The sequence below is a fragment of the Gymnoscopelus microlampas genome, assembly GCF_963454915.1.
Source record: "Gymnoscopelus microlampas genome assembly, chromosome: 14".
In the NCBI taxonomy this organism is placed as follows: Eukaryota; Metazoa; Chordata; class Actinopteri; order Myctophiformes; family Myctophidae; genus Gymnoscopelus; species Gymnoscopelus microlampas.
In genome coordinates, this window is record NC_139951.1 from 13,271,899 (window position 1) to 13,291,257 (window position 19,359).

At 41.1% G+C, this 19,359-nt stretch overlaps 1 protein-coding gene and 2 long non-coding RNA genes across 4 annotated transcripts; all 3 read left to right on the forward strand.

Annotated features, from left to right (window-relative positions):
- Nucleotides 1-1,238: 1,238 nt before the first annotated feature.
- Nucleotides 1,239-7,620, forward strand: LOC311060595 (kelch-like protein 24). 2 transcript variants are annotated; one of them, XM_084078826.1, is made up of 12 exons: nucleotides 1,239-1,336; nucleotides 1,457-1,666; nucleotides 1,815-1,949; nucleotides 2,066-2,257; nucleotides 2,692-2,838; nucleotides 4,282-4,450; nucleotides 4,882-5,040; nucleotides 5,272-5,400; nucleotides 5,545-5,721; nucleotides 6,045-6,173; nucleotides 6,551-6,704; nucleotides 6,803-7,620. In XM_084078826.1, the coding sequence occupies exons 1-12, from the start codon at nucleotides 1,319-1,321 to the stop codon at nucleotides 6,966-6,968; spliced, it is 1,785 nt and encodes a 594-aa protein (XP_083934952.1). In that variant the 5' UTR covers nucleotides 1,239-1,318; the 3' UTR covers nucleotides 6,969-7,620. The 2 variants fall into 2 exon arrangements, with proteins under 2 accessions (XP_083934952.1, XP_083934953.1); XM_084078827.1 differs by lacking the exon at nucleotides 6,045-6,173.
- A 3,829-nt stretch (nucleotides 7,621-11,449) lies between these two features.
- LOC311059774 lies at nucleotides 11,450-13,224 on the forward strand. The gene is made up of 3 exons (XR_014602206.1): nucleotides 11,450-11,587; nucleotides 12,103-12,214; nucleotides 13,149-13,224. It is a non-coding gene; the product is annotated as an uncharacterized lncRNA (long non-coding RNA).
- A 2,091-nt stretch (nucleotides 13,225-15,315) lies between these two features.
- Nucleotides 15,316-18,997, forward strand: LOC311059773. Its single transcript, XR_014602205.1, has 3 exons — nucleotides 15,316-15,398; nucleotides 17,516-17,713; nucleotides 18,818-18,997. It is a non-coding gene; the product is annotated as an uncharacterized lncRNA (long non-coding RNA).
- Nucleotides 18,998-19,359: the final 362 nt, after the last annotated feature.

The following is a 19,359-nucleotide window of genomic DNA, read 5'->3' on the forward strand; positions in this document are numbered from 1 at the left end:
TGTTGTTGTAAAGGTGGACATATTCTGCCATCTAGTGGCTCTTCTTTGAACGTCAACTTCGCTGTATTTGTCACATCACAAGTTTACAGGTTTTAAAAGTGTCGTTGAAATTATTTGTTGTACACACTACCCACTGCAGCCTGCACTCCTCACATCAAACAGCAGGTGTCATTCAAAGTCTTAAAGGCAATTACACTTAACAATTTTAGGTCATGATTCTATTTGGATTGATCAACGTTTTTCAAGTTTATAAATAAACACCCCATAGTATTAAATGGTGGCATATGTATGTTCCGCACCATGCACCGCATTTGAAGGCAAGTGTTTAATGTTATTATCCAGTTGGACAAGTTAGTATATAGACAAGTATTATTTTTGGGTTGTTTGAGCATTTAGTTGCAGAGAGACGGGAAATGGGTAGAGACAGAAGCACAGTGACATACAGCAAATGGTCTGGCCGGCCAGGAATCGAACTGGGGACTCGCTGTGAGGCATTACAGCTTGTGTGGTGTCCTAACCACTTGGCTATATAGTCGCTCCAACTATTTAATCATTTGTGTTCTATTTGATTTTTAAGGTGCTAGAGAAAATCCGTCTTCCTCTTATCACCCCCTCGTACCTCCATGATGTGATTGAGTCTCTGGATGTGGTGAAAGAATCCCAGGGCTGCCAGAGGCTCATCTCTGAGGCCAAGAAGCAGGATATCCTGCCCTACAGCCACAGAGCACAGCCACGCTGGTGCACAGGTACCCTGCCTCACACATGCATGCATGTTGCAACTGATGGTAAAATAGAGAATAGTTTTTTTGAAAGTGTGAATATACCTGGCATTGGCAAGAAACATAATTCTGTCGTTTAGTTTGCTATCTGGGCTATGCTATCATTATTGCAAGCAACATTATTATGTGTTGTTTATGTATGTCGGTGTCTGTCGATTTGTGCATGGGGACCACAGTGGAAATAAGACTTATGACTTAAATGTGTTTTTTTAATCCTCGATTGTCTTTTTAACCTTTTTAATCTGTTGGTTGCAAGCAATTAAATAAATCATATCAAATTCAAGCTTTGATTCTGTTTTTATCATTTTAGCTGACTATAACTTTCATATGTATATGCCAAGTACCTACTGGATTCATTCAGTATTGTGACTACTGTGAATGATACTGTGTGTACCCAGTGCCTGAAGTGATAGTGATGACAGTGTGGGGAGAGACTGAGGAGGAAGAGCAGGTGGAGGTGCCCCCTATCCTTCAGAGCTTTGATCCTCTAACAAACCAATGGAGGACTCTGGGTCGTCTCCCCTTCCCTGTATGCAAGCATGGTCTGGTTGTGTCAGGTGAGGAACCATCAAAGTCAGCTGGAGTATAGGTAAATCAACTTAGGACTTGTAAGGGTCATTGTCATTATTTGGGTGATTTTCTGATTATTTCTTGTGATGAGTCAACTATCTCAATAGGGACTTTGTGAGGATGCCACCAGTGTAGCTCTGTCCTCAGGGGAGAGTGAGGACTTTGTGTTTGTGGAGACCAGCCATCCCAACAAGGTCTTAGAGGGCCTAAACCGTCTTCGACTTGACAATGTTTTCTGTGATGTGATTCTGTGCTGTGGGGGACAGGAGTTCCCCGGCCATCGTAATGTACTAGCCTCCTTTAGCTCTTACTTTGAGGTAAATGCTCACATTTATTGACCTGGTGCTGTTAAGGGAATGACATTCAATTCTGCCTTGCCTTTCATTTGAACTGAATGTCATGTTATATCCAATTCATTGTTGACACAGTAATTAGAAACAACCATTCACCTTTCCACCTGCACAGGCAATGTTTACAACAGACTTGATGGAGTCCAAACAGGAAAGGGTGTCCATTAGTGGAGTGGAACCTGAGATGATTGGCTTGTTGTTTAAATATGCCTACACTTCAAAGGTGGTCATCTCCATGTCAAATGTACAGGTGATGTACATCAATCATCAATTGATATCATCAATCATAAACCTTATTCATCGTCTCCTTCTCTCCTAGTTTGATCTGCATTTTTGCATACATTTTTTGTTCTTTTGGTCTTCTAGGCCCTGCTAGCAGCATCACACTTGCTGAATGTTACGGCAGTTCAAGAGGCCTGCTGTCATTACATGGAGCGCCACATGGATGAAAAGAACTGTGTAGCGATTCAGGGCTTGGCAGAGGCCTACTCCTGTAAAATGTTGGAGAAACGCAGCAGGGACTACATTCTTGAACACTTCATGGTTGTCTGCCAGCAGGTCAGAGATTGATACATTTACCAAGTTGTTTGTCTGTTTTTGGAATTTTCTCCTGTAGAATCTTTGAGTCAGTCATTAGGTCAGTGATCGGATGAATATTAATATTAGGAATGATTTCACTTGTCCTTTTCACCAATAAACTACTTATCACAGTGAGCACTTGATATAGGTGGAGAAAGAGTTTCAGGAAGTATCAGAAGAGGGTCATAATGTATCAACTAGTCCAGTTGTTCTCAACCTTTTCAGGCCGCGACCAGCCAAAATAGTCATAATATTTGAACTCGCCCCCTACCCTGACAAGCACTTGGAATTGTAGGAGTTGAGGCATTACGTTTCACTGTCATCTAGATCTGGGGACCCCCCCACCCCCCCCAAATCAGGTCCCGACCCACTGAACCACTGAACTAGTCTTATGTACTTTTTTATGTCCCTAGGAAGAGTTCCTCTCTCTCTCTGTGGACAGACTGACAGAGATCCTTGCCAGTGATGATCTCAATGTGTCCAAGGAGGAGACAGTGTTTGAGGCGGCCATGATGTGGTTAAACAAGTGTCCTAGTACCCACAGACAGAGCTTCGAAAAGGTCAGTCTTTCTACAAAGACCACAGAGAAGTCAAGGCAATATGTCTGGCTAAGTGAAGCTTAAAGGGATGCTATCATGCTGTTAATGTGAGTCATGCTGCTCTGTACACATGGCCTTGTATCCCAGGCTCGAAGTGGAGGGAGATTGGAGGGCTGGCCACGCAAGACTATAACACACATGACCATAACTACTCCAAACGACTGACCAACATTAGTTATATCATATGCTATTTACCACTTCGAATGTGACTGCTGTCTGTTCCATATTTCAAAATAAAAGTGAGTCAATAGCAGGCTAAATGTATATTGAGCAATGTTTTTTGTTTTATCTTAATGTGGTGGACACAATTACGATATAATAGTTAAATGCAGTCCTAGTTGTATTACTATTACTGTCAAATTATGTCTTTAACTACATGCTTGTCATGTACATGATACTTGCTGTGGGTAGGCTTCATGCATACATGTTGTTGTTGAATATAGGGGAGCACGTCTTTGTGCAGTCCATATTGTGTCTGTTGCTAATCCTAGTGATATCATATAGGCGTGCATGGAAGGGTTCTGGGGGTACAGCATAAAGGGAGCCCTCTGCAGCTGTCAGTCATTTTGATTTCCATAAATCTGGAGGATTATACACAACTGTTGTTGCACAGCACTGTTATGGGCACTTGCTTTGGACAGTTGTGAATGTAGTAAAACAATAAATATGAATAGCGGTAATGCTTATACAACCTAAAAGGTATAGGATTAAAGTACAGTATTAATTAAGTGGTGGTAGACAGCATTTTACTTCAGATTTCAACTTTTTAAATCATAAAGAAGACTATTCTAATCCTGGTGGCTTTTTGTGACTGAGGAAACATGAGCTGTTGTTGTAAAGGTGGACATATTCTGCCATCTAGTGGCTCTTCTTTGAACGTCAACTTCGCTGTATTTGTCACATCACAAGTTTACAGGTTTTAAAAGTGTCGTTGAAATTATTTGTTGTACACACTACCCACTGCAGCCTGCACTCCTCACATCAAACAGCAGGTGTCATTCAAAGTCTTAAAGGCAATTACACTTAACAATTTTAGGTCATGATTCTATTTGGATTGATCAACGTTTTTCAAGTTTATAAATAAACACCCCATAGTATTAAATGGTGGCATATGTATGTTCCGCACCATGCACCGCATTTGAAGGCAAGTGTTTAATGTTATTATCCAGTTGGACAAGTTAGTATATAGACAAGTATTATTTTTGGGTTGTTTGAGCATTTAGTTGCAGAGAGACGGGAAATGGGTAGAGACAGAAGCACAGTGACATACAGCAAATGGTCTGGCCGGCCAGGAATCGAACTGGGGACTCGCTGTGAGGCATTACAGCTTGTGTGGTGTCCTAACCACTTGGCTATATAGTCGCTCCAACTATTTAATCATTTGTGTTCTATTTGATTTTTAAGGTGCTAGAGAAAATCCGTCTTCCTCTTATCACCCCCTCGTACCTCCATGATGTGATTGAGTCTCTGGATGTGGTGAAAGAATCCCAGGGCTGCCAGAGGCTCATCTCTGAGGCCAAGAAGCAGGATATCCTGCCCTACAGCCACAGAGCACAGCCACGCTGGTGCACAGGTACCCTGCCTCACACATGCATGCATGTTGCAACTGATGGTAAAATAGAGAATAGTTTTTTTGAAAGTGTGAATATACCTGGCATTGGCAAGAAACATAATTCTGTCGTTTAGTTTGCTATCTGGGCTATGCTATCATTATTGCAAGCAACATTATTATGTGTTGTTTATGTATGTCGGTGTCTGTCGATTTGTGCATGGGGACCACAGTGGAAATAAGACTTATGACTTAAATGTGTTTTTTTAATCCTCGATTGTCTTTTTAACCTTTTTAATCTGTTGGTTGCAAGCAATTAAATAAATCATATCAAATTCAAGCTTTGATTCTGTTTTTATCATTTTAGCTGACTATAACTTTCATATGTATATGCCAAGTACCTACTGGATTCATTCAGTATTGTGACTACTGTGAATGATACTGTGTGTACCCAGTGCCTGAAGTGATAGTGATGACAGTGTGGGGAGAGACTGAGGAGGAAGAGCAGGTGGAGGTGCCCCCTATCCTTCAGAGCTTTGATCCTCTAACAAACCAATGGAGGACTCTGGGTCGTCTCCCCTTCCCTGTATGCAAGCATGGTCTGGTTGTGTCAGGTGAGGAACCATCAAAGTCAGCTGGAGTATAGGTAAATCAACTTAGGACTTGTAAGGGTCATTGTCATTATTTGGGTGATTTTCTGATTATTTCTTGTGATGAGTCAACTATCTCAATAGGGAAGTATTGAGATGGTATTGAGTAGCAATAATTAACCTTTTGGACTGTCCTGAATGCTATGTGGTGACTTCACAGGTCTTTGTTTTAATTCTGCTCTTCTCCCACCATAGGCTCTTCCCTGTATTTGGCCGGAGGAAGATTCGCTGATGGTTCAGTCAGTAGAGAGCTGTGGCGCTATGACCCTTCCTGTGACTTATGGTTGGAGATGGCTCCCATGAATAAGGCACGCTATGAATTTGGTGAGACTGTCAAACTATGGCATTCAGTCTAATTTTGTTTTGTAATAACTGCTAAGGTTGTTTCCTTGCTTACCCAAGTAGAGTCTACATATGACCAAGTCATCAGATATAATGCTTTTTTTCCTCTTTTTTCCCTCCACATAGGCCTGGTCGTGCTGGATGGCTATGTGTATGCAGTGGGTGGCGTGGGCGTGTTTAACGACTCAGTGGAGCGTTACGACCCCTACACCAACACCTGGCAGCTCATGGAGGGAACAAAGCCAGCTTGCGATGTCATCACTCCTGCTGTGGTCACACTAGATGGACTGATCTATGTTATTGGTATGGAACACGTTTATGCACCTGCAGCTTCAGCCTGCTGGGTTGCATTTTTTTAATGTAATGTATATAAAGCATAATTGTTAAAGGACAACTTTACCCATTTTGATAAAATGGTACCCTTTTTTTCCTACTCTGTCTGTGTCTCATAGGAGTGTTTCTGAACCGTCCACAGCTCTCTTCTGAGACACAGATGGGGTAGACGAAAATGGTACCATTATTTATAATGAGCATTAGTGAGGACCAAGTATACAAAGATAGGTTGAAAATGGGTGAAGTCGTCCTTTAAATGTCCAAAACTTTTATATATTATGTTTTCATCCTAGATGGAGAAGTTATGATCCGGGTGTTAAAGTACAACCCTAAATCATCTGTATGGACTATAGTCAATCCTATGCAGATTCCACGTGCTGATTCAGCTATCTGTACTCTCAAAGGAAAGATCTACGTTATAGGTATCATACTAGTTCTTAATGTCTCTTGGTTCCATTATAGTCTCACTTTAAAGGTTTCATGACATTCAGTTTTACCACACGTTAAAAGTCTTTGTCATGGTGGGCGGGATTAATGGCCTGTGACTTCACTGTCCAAGGGCCAAGCTCAGATTACTTTTCAGCCTAATTATTCAGAAAACCCCAGACCAAAGAAAATCCACTGAATGTTCAAAGTTCAGATTTTTGGGTGTAATTGAAGTCATAAAACCCCCCAAAAAACATAAAAAATAAAAAAAAGTGAAAAAGAATGTCATAGAACCTTTAACTTCTCTGTAGTTTGGACACATAAAAGACCCCACTAACCGTTATTATCTTTGTTAATTCCCTTATATCTATAGGTGGTCTGCATTTATTTACATGCACAGACTCGGTGGAGTGTTACAACCCAGAGACCAACCAGTGGACCATGTGTGCCCGAATGAAACGGCCACGCTCCTCGCCTGGTGTGGCTGTGGTGGATGGAAAGATATATGTTCTAGGAGGAGAGGACCGGTAAGAGGCTGTTGCTCACTGAAGGCCTGGGAAAATGTGTCTGTTTGTCCACGCCAGACATTTCTCTCACGGCTATATTTTGATCTCTCTTCATTTAGCTTCATTAATACAATCGAGCGGTACTGTGAAGAGACGGACACATGGGACGTTGTGGGAGAGATGCCCACCAGTCACTGCTCTCTCAGATGTGTGTCTCTCAGGATGAGGGTGGATGCACACGCGGCCAACGAATCTGCTACAGCTGCTACTGTACCTGTGAACTGAGGGGAAGAAAGCGTGCCAAACCTCTCTGTGCAGTGTGCACCATCATCCTTCAGTAGGTGTTTGTACCCTCTCCAGTGTGGAGGGAGGGGGGCACGGTCAAGCACTCCCTGCTTTAGTGACAAGGACCAGTAAAATTCTAACTGAGCTGGGAGACCAGTTTGTGCCAATATTTGGTGTGTCACTGTTTTAGAAGGCCTTTGAGAGGCAGTCTTTTCCCAGTTGCAAAGGAAGCAGGTTTAACTTGAGTGTCTCGTGTGCTTGAGTCAATTTGTTTTGCAGTGATGATAAAGGAACATGTCAACTCGAATGAATCCATAGCAAATGTGATCACTTGGCATCCAAGTCATTGTTTTACAGGTTAAGACATTGTGTTATGGATGTCAGATCAGGTCTAATAAAATCTATTTTGATCATTTTCTGTATAGTTATTCTGTGATGTTCTACTGATTTTCGGGGACTTTGGTATGAGGATAGATTTTTGTTAAACAAATGCCTGTCAATATTGTTGCTCTTATCAAAAGATGCTGTATGACCCAAATAATTAAAATTGTTATTGTGAATCAATATTTCTGAAAGTCAACCTGTGGGGGGAAGGAAAACTGATCGAATGTATGCTAGTGTTTTGTAACACGTGTACAGTCTGAACATACATTTTGCCTTTAATGTCTGTTGTTTATGTTTTCAGTGTTCTACACATTAACGTCTAATAAAGATATTGTATTCAGTAATGCCTGACTCTTGAGTGGTCTCTTTTTCAAAGGTTTAAAGAGTTAAGGGGAGACCTTGACATTTCAAAGAAGAAAAACAGTTTCAAGCAATGTGTAACTATAGCAATTGATAAAAGACAATTGTCCATAGTGAAACCCCTCACTTAATTACAGAAAGAAAGACACTTTGCTGTTCAAGATTCAAGAAGTTTTATTTGTTATTGAATTATATACAGTACAAGGAGCAAAATATTGTTGGGACTTGTCCCACAGATTGTGTGCTACATAACAAATAAAATAAAATAGAATGACAATAATAAAAAGGTTGTCGCATATGACACTGGGCACTTTGGAGAGATTTATTTGATCCAAAGAGCCTCTTCTCTGTCTCTTGCACACTGACGCTGCATATCGAACTGCCTACTATAGGCTTGAATCAGCAGTGCTCATGGTCAGTACAAAGTCCATCAATTCTTCTGACAACTGGAAGTCACAGGGTTCCTGGGAGATGTTGTCCATCACTGTGTACGGAGGACTGGGGAATCATGTGACCTTCCATGGGCAGGGAGGACGTGGGGGCCTGGCTGTGCTGTTGTACCTGCAGCCCGCTGCCCTCCTGCACAGTGGAGGTAGTGGGCACCATGGGCTGGGCACTGCTGCTGCTGCTGGTGGTGATGGTTGGTGGTGGTGCTGCCTGGTAGACTGGCCACGTTGTTGAAAGATGGTTTCGATTCATCATCAGTGCTGCCTAGGCTCTCCGACTCAGAAGCTTGGAAGGTGAGGTCCATCTTCTCTTTGAAGCCCGTGGCAGCCGTGGTGCTCACATCCGTGGGTGCATCATCATCATCATCATCGTGGGGTGGTGGTGAGTCCAGTGGTGAATTGAGGCACGATTGAATCAGGGCTTCGCTCACCTCACTAGTGAACATGGGCTGGAGCTTGTCGGAGGCAAATTTGTAGACGTGTCCCGTTTCACTGGCCACCAGCAATAGAACCTGGGTTCCTGTCAGCTTGGCAAGCTCTTTGACCTTGTTTATTACACTATTTTTACGCTTGCTGAAGGTTTTGCGTCGCTTTAGTGTGTTCTCAATGAATTCAATTGCTATCTTTACACGGCCACGTGACTTCTTCTTGGGTTTTTGCAGTGGGATGGCTGCCTCCACCTTCTTCTTCTGCCCTGCCTCCCGCTTCACCCCTCCTCTCTTCCTCCTCTTGTTGCTGTCTCCAGTTGAACCCATGGAGTCATATTCATCTGCTGTACAGTTGGAATCATACATCTTGACTGTTTTGATATGAAATGCACAATGACACACTGCTTAATGTAACACACTGATCACTGATACATGTGAGGCTGTGATCTGCCTTTTATGGGGCCAAACTCTGCAACGTCACTATTTGTGACAAGTATGATTTGTTGATGATGGCCATATATGGTGTGATGACACGCCAACCGTAGCTATGAAACGCGTGCGTGCGCGACTCAACAGCTGTTTCAAGGCAGAGCGGAACATAAACAAACCCCACCACGTGGCGCATCCCGGTTGGGTGACGTCACATACCCCCCCCCCCCCAACACACACGCTACAAATGCATTACATTATGGAACTGCGGTCTGCTCACTCTGCAATGCGGTAGCTATGACAGCAACAACATGTACACAAACCTCTGGCCTAACGTGAATTACTCTTATATATTAAACAATATACATCTTCTCTGTCTGTCTGTCTGTCTGTCTCTCTCTCTCTGTCTCTCATGTCTTATATTTATTCAGTAACAGTTACACACCTCCTCCACCAGGTGGCGAAAGGCAGCGGTGCCTGGATCCTTTGCTGCGCACGGCACGCTTGAAACACGATGACCCGGAAGCAATTGTGGTGTTTATTTTCCAGTAGCCATCCGTTTAGCTTAATGGTGGAATTGTTGATTTTTGTGCCTTCGCACATTACATAAGTATATTACAGTAGAAACAGAGAGCTTGGTGAAAATGTCTCACAAAGGAGGTAAAATGTGTCAAATGGAGTCTATACGGCTGTCGATAAATGAACACATGACGTCGGTGGGAGAGGAGATATTGTGTGTTTTGGAAAAACAGCAGCGTGCCCTGCTGAAAAAAACAGCACAAACCAGCTTATGATGGTTGCTGGTTTTAGCTGGTTTTAGCTGGTATTAGCTGGTCTTGGCTGGTTTAGATGGCATACCAGGCTGGACAAGCTGGTCAGGCTGGTCAGGCTGGTTTGCCAGTGTAGTTGGTTAGCTGGTCACTAAGCTGGATTCTGCTGGTCTTTGCTGGTCAGCTGGCTGGCTGGACTGACCAGCAAAGCCAAGCTGGTAGCTGGTCTTTGCTGGTCAAATGGGTGGACTGACCAGCAAAGACCAGCTTACCAGCTAGACTTAGCTGGTCAGATGGCTGGAATCTGGACAGACCAGCAAAGACCAGCAAAGACCAGCTTAGCAGCTGGTCAAGTTTGGTTAGATCAGTGGTTCTCAACATGTGGATCGGGACTCCCAGGGGGGTCCCCACGTGATTTGGGGGTGGTCCCCAGATGACAGTGAAGTGACAATTTAAGGACCTTTAAGACCTTTTTAGTACCTAAAAAAACCCCACCATTACTGCATCAAAAGTAATCAACAAACTATACTATAATTTTTGTTTTTAAATATCAGATCTACAAGCTCACAACACCTTCCTTGCGAGGCGTTGTGAGCTTGAAGATCTGCTATTTTAACAATAGAGTCAAACTAAACGTAAATGCATCAACTCCTACATTCCAAGTGCTTATCAGGGTGGGGGGTCCCCAGCTCAAATATGATTATATAAAAATCTAAAATATATAATATAATATAATATAATATAATATAATATAATATAATATTATATATAATATACAAAATATAAAAAATCCATCAATTAATAAAAAAATAGCAGATCTACAAGCGTTGTGAGCTTGCAGATCTGCTATTTTAACTAGTTTGGATCCCGGGGAGACATCATACCTGCCATTTTTCTTCTGTTACAATTGCCCCCCCCCCCCCCCCCCCCAGTATATATTATTGTATTGTATTGTATGGTATTGTAATGTATTGTATTTTATTGTATTGTATTTTTTTTTATTTCACTTTACATTTCTTATGCTTTTCTTGTGATGTGACATAAATAATAGATTTAATAATAATAATAATAATAATAATAATAATAATAATAATAATAATAATAATGGTAATAATAATAATGTATTATTATTATCATGACATTCATCCAAACTTATTTACTTAATTTCGCAATTGGCAAATAATATGCTAATTTGATTCTGAATAACACTTTTTTTTGCTATGGTTACCAAAACAGATCTACAGATCTACATCTTGTCGCAATTCGACGCGTTGTGAGCTTTGTGATCTGTTTTTACAGAGAAGTGGGCCCTTTATGCAATGACGCTTCTCCCTTTATGGGGCCTGAGCAGTGTTGCCATATCTGCTTATTATAAGCGACTTTGGGCTTGTTTTTCTGTTGCTTGTAAATATTAGTGAAATATTTCACTTATTCTTTTTGAAAATAGCAGATCTACAAGCTCACAATGTGTTGCAAATGCGACGCACTGTGAGCTTGTAGATAAAGCTCTATAAACCTGTGTATAGGTTTAAAGTGCAAATGTCGCTTCTTTTGGGCTTAATTGTTTTCACAGACCTGGCTGCTTATTTTTCTCACAAAATCTGGCAACAATGCCTCAGCTGGCTCGCGACCCTTGAACTCTTTGCTCGCGACCGCTCGCGACGCGCGGGGAGAATGAATGCTGTCTCGAGTCACTTCAATAGAAAGTTAGATAAATTACGTTGCTTTGGATTCATCAAAAATAATTATAAACCGGCTTCAGAGAAGATAAAAGAAAGAAGAAGAAGCGGCGGACATTTTAGGTGAGTGTTGACACACAGAAATACTATTTATGTAGGCTTTTTAGCCTACTATTACTGACTGTATTTATAAGTGCGTAGGCTGCTGTGTTCGAAGCCAATCACAAGTCATGACCCAACATTGTTTAGTTATTTAATGTGTCTTGATAAAGGGATTATGACAATAATTACAAGAAATGACAGTGGGAACATACAATATAATGTTTAATATAGGCCACTATCTGTACTGCTTGGCTGTGTGCTGCTCAAAACTAAATTCAGAATCTGACGTGTGTGTGTGTGTGTGTGTGTGTGTGTGTGTGTGTGCGCGGCTTTCAGTGATGAAGCTACAGAGTGTTTTAATATCCTGTGAACTCTGAACTGAACATTAATGATTCGCTTGTCTGTCTGTCTGTCTGTCTGTGTGTGTGTGTGTGTGTGTGTGTGTGTGTGTGTGTGTGTGTGTGTGTGTGTGTGTGTGTGTGTGTGTGTGTGTGTGTGTGTGTGTGTGTTATTATTACACATTTCTTTGGCTGCAGTGGCCAAGACGAATGGTTTGCAGGCAGCCCTACTAAAACAGAAAAAGGAACCCAAGAAGAGAGAACCATTATGTGTTATGCCCCCCCCCCCTCCCACAAAGAAAAGAAAACAGTTTGAAGGTAAAGTGATATTGTTTTGTGTAATATTAAAGTAATCAGTAACAGGGGTCTCCCAGACCCAGACTCTCCACCTCTTTAGTAAGCCGAAAATGCATTTCCAGGAATACCAAATTTAACCAATCAGAACTCTGGATACAGGATAAATAAGTGCAATTGGAAGTGATGACACAAAGAAGTGGGCATATAACATTGGAACAGGAACACTAACATTGAAGCTAATGAATAGGTACTCTCTCCTGAAATTGGCAACCCATCTGAAACTGAATTGTCTACTTATTAAAGAGATCGAGAGACCCCTGCTTATTAAGACTGGGAACGCATCTGTGTCATTTTGTCTTATTTCTTTGGCCATTCAAAAACAGCAGATCCACAAGCTCATAGCGCGGCACTCGGTGGCACGCTATGAGCTTGTAGATTGCTATTTTTGAAAATCTTTGAATATATATTTTTTAAAGCGAACATTTGTACCTCAAATCTTTTTATTTTTATTAAAACTTTTAGGATTTAGAGAACATTTTTAGAATCGGCCTCAGGTCTTAATGGGTTAAAGCTGCACTATGTAACTTTCCTCTTCTCCCCCGGATTTGAACCCGGTTTCCTGAGCTTTTACCATTGAGCTAATAGAGCCTGCCTGCTTGCTCAGGTGATACATTGAATCTTGACCATCAGATCAAAATTCATGTCAGATCCTGTGTCTAGGTGAGACATGACCTTTGACACTAAATGTCTCAAGGGAGACGAAATACAACCACCCCAATTGTATAAGTTATATAGTATTATTTGTATTAACATACTCTAACATACAGATTGTATAAGTTATTGTATTAATATACTATACGATACAGATTGCATGAAATTACATTTTATTCCACTTTAACTTTATAACAAAAAATATCTTGTTTTATCCAAAATATATCTTGCACTAGCTTTAGACTCTGACTCGTCTGAATATGGTGGAGATGCTGTTGTACCCCAAGCTATCCACGACGAAATGTTAAGTACCAGTGATGTTGCTAGGTTTTCAATGTAATGGGTCCTGGGATGCAAGGGTGGTCTTTTAGATGGGTCCCAGGGACATTTTATGGGTCCCCAATTACACGTCCCCCCCCTATCGTTTTCTTTGATCTCCAATCTCCATATCTTCTATGCGTGTGTGACTGTGTACATTATATCCTGATGCAGTGGATCTCAACCTTTTCAGGCAGTGACCCCCCAAAATAATCATATTTTAACTGGGGACCCCCCACCCTGAGGAATTAGGAGTTGAGGCACTTAATTTAGTTTGATTCAGTTCCACAGATACATATTGTGAAAATAGCAGATCTAGATCAGTGCGACCCGTTCCTGCTTTTCAAGACCGATACCGATATATATACATATATTAAAAAATCATAAATATATTTTTTCAAATGTATATGATTCTGTAGTATTAGCACACCTTATGGTAAGAAATACTAGTAGTGGGCAACAGGTGGATTTAACATACCTTTGACCAATAGAATACATTTAATCATAGAACCTTTTAATCATTATTATTATTTTAACTTGTATTATTTATGAATGTAGAATGTGTTTTTACTATTTATTGTGTAGACTGAAAACACTGGCTTACAGTGGAAGTATTGGCAAATAAAGAAATAGGAATTCAAGAAATAATGAAGACAAATACTGACAATGCCTATGAACATTGGCTTGCAGTTATTGCACATAGTCAACATGCAATAATACTATTAGGCTTGTCATTGAGAAAGGAAAATAAAGTTGTCTTTTTGAGGAGAAGTGGAACCTTATAAGTCACTTTAAGTTTAGCATGAGGGAGAGGGTCTACCCTCTTCAGGGAATTAATTGTTATGATATCTCTAAGCTACAGAAAACATCCAGTTGCCTATTAAACATACACAAGACACAGACGACAACCGGTTACTTACAGCTGCCATTAATTAGTGCTTTTGTTTGCCTTTGTGGTCAAATCAGGGTCAAATGCATAGGATCAACGAGCCATCGTTAACCTGCTAATGTTACACAGCTGATTGGCAACATGCGTTAATCCACCACTCACTCTGATCTCCAAGCAAGTGGGAGAACACTCTAAAATCGGGGATTTTACTTTGGCTGGTCAATTTAAGATGACAACAGCAACAAAGATTAGTAGTAGACCTGTATGTATGATGATCAGTTATTATTCCAGACAGTGGTCTATCCAAGACGTTTTAACACGTTTAAGAGCAGGTCCTCATGCCGTCTCTCTCTCTCTCTCTCTCTGTGTGTGTAGCGTAGACTAACAGCGAGGGGCTGTGCTGATGCTTCTGCCACACAACGCCGTTTAACCGAGTTATACTTCTCCAGTACAACGGTGTCTAACCGGAGAGTTATACTTCTCCACCAACGGTGCCTAACCGAGAGAGTCCATGTAGATCACAGCTGACAAATATTATATATTATCGGAGCTAATCGGAGCTGCGTCCCATGGACGCACTAGAGTTGTCATGAATGCGTCCTTTCGCAATATGGTGCGTCAGCGACGCAGGACGCAGGCCTACGAGCATCTCTGAAGTACAGTCGTACCCAGGCGAAGGCCAAAGAGTTGGAGCTGGACCTACAGCAGCTTAAAACTAAGTAAGCAATGACTAATTTTAACGAAACAGTTGCATGAGTTTGCTCTTCTCTTTTTGTATATATCTATATGTTGGTTAATTGTTCTCATGTTCTTTTTTACTTAGATCTTGACCACAAATGTTAAAAAAAACATTATGTAGAAAGCATGTTATATGGAGTGGACAGATGCTAGGTTCATTATTAAACTGTTATCCTACTAACGCATACATCAATTCAGTTTTTATTTTTTTATTTTTCCGTACCCTGTTCATGCTTTAAGATGCAACAAATTAGAGATTGCAAAACAGAAACTGGAGGAAGGGCCTCAATATAGCTCTGCAGCAAAGCCTGACATTCCTGCTGCAGATAAGCAAACCAGTGACAGCATAGGTGTGTTTAGACAGTCATACTGTTCTACGGAAAATGGTGACAATGTGTACAATATAAGTACTGTGATACTGCCAAAAGGAGCTTAAATGTGATTTTCTACATTTTCAGTTGCAACTTCCTCCATTTCCTCTTCCCCCGAGTCAGACGATTTGGCATTGACACCTGGGATGTTTGACACCAACGGTGACAAGGTATTGAAGAAACATACTGTGTAGGACAGTGGTTCATAAAAGTGGGGTCCCCAGGGGGTTCCACAGTGTCCCCAGCTAAATAAGAAACAGTTAAGCACAAAAGCACTATTTCAAAAATAGGCAACGGGTCATGATGCATCGTGAGCTTGTAGATCAGCTATGTTTTGCTATTTCTGAACTATTTTTGAACAGTTTTGCCTATAGATACACACAGAGCTAGACGGGAATGCCCAGGAACGCCCATTCGATTTTGGCTCGGGGGAAAACACAACGATCTGCCTCATAGAGTTACATCATACACGATCGTTTGGATCACTTTCAGAGCTATTTTATGGACTATAGAAACATTGTCAGCCAAGAAAAAATCCATCAGAAGGACAGCTGGAACACAATCGTCCACTCGCCCTCGGCAAAGTTGACTTATTTTTAAGATATATGTGACTAAAAAGACCAAACATTGACAAACTATGAGCTCACAGCGTGTCGGAACGCGACGCGTTGTAACTGTGAGCTAGATTGGCAATGTTTGGTTTATGTTCCCCCCAGAATACATAAACTGGGGTTCATGTGGTTTATCACTGATCAGATTATCCTTATATGTTATTGCATTAGTCAAGTTTCAGCACAAGCACCACTGAGACCGGAGATGTTTCCCTCTTTACATCTCCGTCTGAATACTAAAACACTCGCCCCAAAACACAGTCGCCCCGGGGCAAACCCGCCGGTATTCACCTGGTATTCCTAAACGTAACCTCAGTAAATCTATGCCTAAACTGTTAAACATAACCTTATTCCTATACGGAACCTCAGTAAAACTATGTCTAACCCTGAACTTATTTCAAACCGTAATACAGATACAAGAATACAAGAACCGCTGGTCGGTGAAAATGGGGGCGAGCGTGTTTTGGGGCGAGTTTTCTGGTTACCACCCGTCTCCCTCCGTGTTGCCAAACATGTTTACATATGCACAGTGTTGAATCGCCTGGTAGAGACACTATTACAAGATATGATCAATTAAACTTACCATAATATCAAAACCCAACAACCATTAAGTCATCAATAATGTTTATAGTAAATTTGAAGTACAGTTTAGAGACTGTTTTGTGAACGGCACGTACCGACACCATTATCATTTGGTGACATGCGTCATTTAATATCATGCAGGATTTACACACTGCTTTAGCTCCGTGTTCATTGCCAGATTAACAATTGTGTTTTCTGTAGGTTTTTAAACGAGGATAGGTTAGGGTTTGGCTTGTTTTGTGTGTAAATCGCTGCATGTTGCGTTCCAAACTGTAATGGCGTCGATGTCTCCTGTACTAGGAATTCACTAAAACGTGTTCTATAAACTTCATTGATGAATGAATGGCTTTTGCTTTTTGATATTATGATAAGTTTAATTGATCATATCTATAGAAAATGTAATAGTGTCTCTTACCAGGCGATTAAATCAGATAACCTCGGGCCATTGTGTTGTGTTGGATCCTCTGTCCAGTCAGGACAACATTCCAATCGGACTCTTGTTTAATTTGCTAATGTAACGTTCCTTGTCGAGTGGCAACAAGGTTCTGTGCCTGTGATCTGGCAAGCCATGACGCCTGCTTTTTAAATTGGTATACTTTTACAGCATGTGAGTTTGAAAACCCCACATCCCTCTGTCTATACCAGCTGGGGGAAATCTGTGTTTTCCCCCGAGCGCGACTCTGCCTCCGTAGGTACGGCCCACTGATGACACTACGCCGTGTGGATGTATGGCATGCACAAAATAGGGATGCCAGGCGCAAAGGGTTATTTCACTACTGTTTTACCAGCTAGTATGTAATCCAATGACATTGTACTGTATAATAATTACTTTAACTCTCCCCACCTACAGTATAGACAGTTGTAGAATTCTGTACTAAATCTAATCCAACAATTAACATCTTCTCTATTGGAGGTCCATGGCACCAACTCTTTTCCAAATGGGGTCCACATTTGGGGGTCCTTGACATGAAAATGTAATTTCTTTACAGTAAACTGTTTGAAGTGTGCCTGCTTTTGTCCAAAATGAAAGTCTGGGAAATGTCATGGTAAAATGTGTTTTAATTTCTAAAACATGTCTTGTTTTCTTGTTTCAGGTCCATATTGGCTCTGGTGTGTGGCTCCAAAAGGAGATCTGGAAGATGGTGGCAGCAAACACCAAGGACTCCCTGTTCATGAAGGAGCTTGCTGTTGCCATTTGGGGGACAAGAACCCTGAAGACCATGAGCCTTACAGACAAAGAATGCCCCACTAGCAAGTGCGAGGCCAAACCCCCCTGACCCCAGGACTCAGAGGTATGTTTACTGAGCGGTGGGGGGGGGCTGTTTTGGCTCTGTGCATGACTGTAGTTCTCTTTAAGTTTTCCAGAAGGTGGAATTCCTGTTAGCGTTACTGTTCATACCTTCATTTGGTTGTCTCAGTGGCATCAATTTCAACCAGAAACCTGCCAAGCCAATCAACTGAAGCTATGAAAAACTGAGCGGGAAATGGGAATGTCACCTTCGAGAAAAGAGAACTACAGTCATGCACAGAAGCCTATTATTAGTTTATTATGCAAGTGTTATTAGTTTACTATGCAAGCCTTATTAAGCTTATTAATCAATCATAAAGGAAAATACTCTATTGTAATAAAATAATCCATTTTAGGGCTGAAAGAATTGCAGATCTACAAGCTTGGAACTTGTTGGACGCGTTGTGAGCTTGTAGATCAAAAAAATAATCAATAGAATAATCGTGTAGAATAATTGGTAGTGGCAGCCCTACATGCATGTGTGGCAGGGGTAGCTTTTTTTCCCCAATTGTTGTTGTCCATTGAGCCATCTGGCTTATTGCCTGCCCACCCACCTTTTCCATTCAAATGCATTTTTCCATAACTGAAAAAGGGGGTTAAAAAAACACTTCACCCCATTTTCAACTCATCTTCATATAATTGGTCCTCACTAATACACATTTTAAGATGGCACCATCTATGTCTACTCACTCTGTGTTTCATTGATGGGTCGTGGACAGTTTAGAAACCTGCCTACCACATCATCGGTAGGCAGGTTTGGTCATTTTGATCAACATTTTTAACTTTTTTATTTGTTAATTATTAATGCAAGAACAATGGCTTCTACTTTCTATTAGCTTGGAATTTCCATTGGTGATGTCACTGGTAGGCAGGTTTCTGAACTGTCCACATTCCACCAATGAGTGGCAGAACGAGTAGACAGAAATGGTGCCATTGTATAATGAACATTAGCGAGGACCAGTTATATGAAGATAAGGTTGAAAATGGGTGAAGTTTAAGTTACTTTAAGTTATTCTCAAAACATCACAATTCATACAACTCACCCCATGCATGTCTAAGCTAATTATATTTGTTTTATTGGTGGGGGTTCTTGTTTGTTTTCTTTCAGACTGTTTCCATTGGTGGCTGGAGGGACAGAACATTAATGGGGAAGATCTCACAAAGAGGAAGAAGGCCATGGGGATATGATACATTTCAGAAAAAAATCCAGGACATCAATAGAAAGGACAAGAAATTGTGTGTCTGTGTATGGGGGGTGATATGGGGGTGTGCGTAATAGCGCCACCAGCAAGCCGATTTTTGCAAAAAAATTTTGACTACAACTTTTGCAGATGTTTTCCAAACATCACACAAATCGGTATACAGTATCTCCATAGTCATGTGATCAAGACAGATCTGTCCGATTTTTCATATTTTCTCACTATTTTCCAGTCATTTGAATTTGTGTGTGTGTGTGTGTGTGTGTGTGTGTGTGTGTGTGTGTGTGTGTGTGTGTGTGTGTGTGTGTGTGTGTGTGTGTGTGTGTGTGTGTGTTCCCCTCAGGTTGAAGTTTATGAATGTATTTGTTTATTTACATATGTTATTTGAATGTTGTTTTTTAGTTTTTTAATAAGTGTTTAATAAATTATTGTTATGTATGAAATTGATACA

Bases quoted from the DNA above. Each gene is read 5' to 3' on its own strand.
- LOC311060595 (XM_084078826.1), top strand. The intron at 4,451-4,881 runs GTACCCTGCCTC...GTGTGTACCCAG, and splicing joins ACAGCCACGCTGGTGCACAG to TGCCTGAAGTGATAGTGATG. The intron at 5,041-5,271 runs GTGAGGAACCAT...CTCCCACCATAG, and splicing joins GCATGGTCTGGTTGTGTCAG to GCTCTTCCCTGTATTTGGCC.